At 36.2% G+C, this 2,240-nt stretch overlaps 1 protein-coding gene across 1 annotated transcript; it reads right to left on the reverse strand.

Annotated features, from left to right (window-relative positions):
• Positions 1 to 931: 931 nt before the first annotated feature.
• Positions 932 to 1,873, reverse strand: LOC109436907 (olfactory receptor 51A4). The gene has a single exon (XM_019715786.2). It carries the CDS (start codon positions 1,871 to 1,873, stop codon positions 932 to 934), a length of 942 nt encoding a protein of 313 aa, XP_019571345.2.
• Positions 1,874 to 2,240: the final 367 nt, after the last annotated feature.

Genomic DNA, 2,240 nt, shown 5'->3' on the forward strand with positions numbered 1-2,240 from the left:
ACCAGAAAATTTCAAATTGACTGGTTAAACGTTACATTTTTGGGAGAAGTTTAAGTTACAGTTAAGTCTTGGTTTACTGTTTTGGGAGGAAATGACCCCATTTGTGGCCTATTATTTCTTTTTCAACATAGTGATCGATGTAATTCATGTTGGTAGACATGCAAATAAATTTTATCTGGTGGAGGGTCAATTGACATATGCTCTGTGAGGTGGAAGAAGCCATATTTGTACTCATTTGCAGATTAACATTAGCATTCCTATCTATAAATATATCTTTTATATGGCTCTCCTTTGAACTGGTTGCATCATTTATTCAAGGAAATTTTCTACCCTGAATAACTTAGAAGGTGACATTTTAATGCTCAGGAAGGAAATACTGACACAAAATGAATGAATGAATTAAATTCTTCTTATATTTTTATAAACTCTGCCTGTGCGCATATTTATTGGTTGTATTGGTTCTGTATTTGTGTGTGTGTGTCATTACCCATCTCAATTTCAATTCCTCAAAGCATAGGCATGTCTCATAAAAGTGAAAACTATGTGTTGAAGGGAGATATTTTAAATAAAGAGGCAATCGCTGGCACTTCTGGTTACTGATTAGTTATCATACAAATGTATACTATTAATCCTCAAATGAGTACATGGAATATTATTTTAAGCATAATGAAAACGGCAAGCATATGTTGTGTCTATAAGGCTGGTAAAGTGAACTGGGTGAAAGTGGAACCCTAGAATACACTTTACATTTACCTAAGAACCCTAGGCCTAAATCCTAATCCAACAAATTTGCAAGACTGATTCTTCAATCTTAATAAACATTTGAGAGATAATACTGTAAATAGTAATATTTATGTGATTCTTTATTGATTCATTCTGCTTGTTTTATATCATTTATTGATCAGGTTTTCACTGTGGTTAAGCATTTCTGTCAGTTGTGTTTCTGACACAGTTTCTCTAAAACCAGATTTCTTATCTGCTGGCTTTTCACACAGTATACAATGGGGTTCATTAATGGAGGTACCAGAAGGAAAACATCAGCCATGAGGACCCTAATGATTGAAGACCTGTGTTTGGAAAACCGGTAAATGATAGCTAATGAGACAATGGGAATATAGAAGGTGAGCACAGCACAGATGTGGGAAATGCATGTATTGAGAACCTTGAGCCTTTCTTTCTTTGATGCTATGCTCAATACTGCTTTCAGAATCAGCATGTAGGACATGAAAATAAATGTTAAGTCTAGGACGCCTGTGAGAGCCACAAATAAGCCATAGATGACATTGACCTTGTTGTCAGAGCATGCCAGCTTCATGACATCTTGATGGAGGCAGTAGGAATGGGAAAGGAGGTTTTTCTTACAGTATCTTAGCTGTTTTAGCGTGAAAGGGAAAGGGAGGATCAACAAAACATTTTTGAGAAAGAAAACAAGTCCTATTTTGGTAACTCTGGCATTGGTCAGAATGGAGGTGTATCTCAGAGGACTGTAAATGGCAATAAAGCGGTCAAAAGACATTATAAGAAGTACTGATGATTCCATAGCTGAGAATTCATGAATAAAAAACTCTTGGGCAATACAGGCATCTGGGGAAATTCCCGGAGCATTGAACAAGAATATCTTTAGCATGGTAGGGAGAGAGGAGAAGGACAGTCCCAGGTCAGAGACAGCCAACATGGAGAGAAAAAAGTACATAGGTTCATGTAGAGAAGGCTCTGTTTTTATGAAAAATAAGATGGTACAGTTCCCCAGGATGGCAACAAGGTACATGAGGCAAATGAGAATGGAAACCCAAATGTTAGCAGACTCCATCCCTGGGATTCCAATCAAGAAGAAGGTGGAAATTTCATTTTCAGAGGTGTTGAAAATGGGCATGCCAGGTATATGAGGGAAGCAAGATGAGAAGCTTGGAGAGGCTTCCTGCAGTGATGCAAATAGATTGGCTCAAATGCCCGACTTTATTGTATTGCAATCATTGAGGTCTTGTGAATCCAAGTGATATACACATAATTCTTAAATACAAACCTAAACGGAAAAACAAATAGGCAGAAAAGTAGACATCAATATCCAACTAAAAACAAAAACAGAGAGAAAAGGAAAACAAATTGATATCAAAATGGAATCTTAGAACAGATATGGATTATAACAGACATAAGTTCTATAGAAGGACTGATTGGTTAATTAAAATAATTATATCAGTACCTACTTTCCAATTTTAGAACTTGAGACTTTGGCTTTTATT

Source organism: Rhinolophus sinicus, linkage group LG06 (genome assembly GCF_036562045.2).
Source record: "Rhinolophus sinicus isolate RSC01 linkage group LG06, ASM3656204v1, whole genome shotgun sequence".
Lineage (NCBI taxonomy): Eukaryota > Metazoa > Chordata > Mammalia > Chiroptera > Rhinolophidae > Rhinolophus > Rhinolophus sinicus.

Excerpts from the sequence above, each read along its gene's own strand:
- LOC109436907 (XM_019715786.2), bottom strand. The coding sequence starts at position 1,873 with ATGCCCATTTTCAACACCTCTGAAAATGAAATTTCCACCTTCTTCTTG.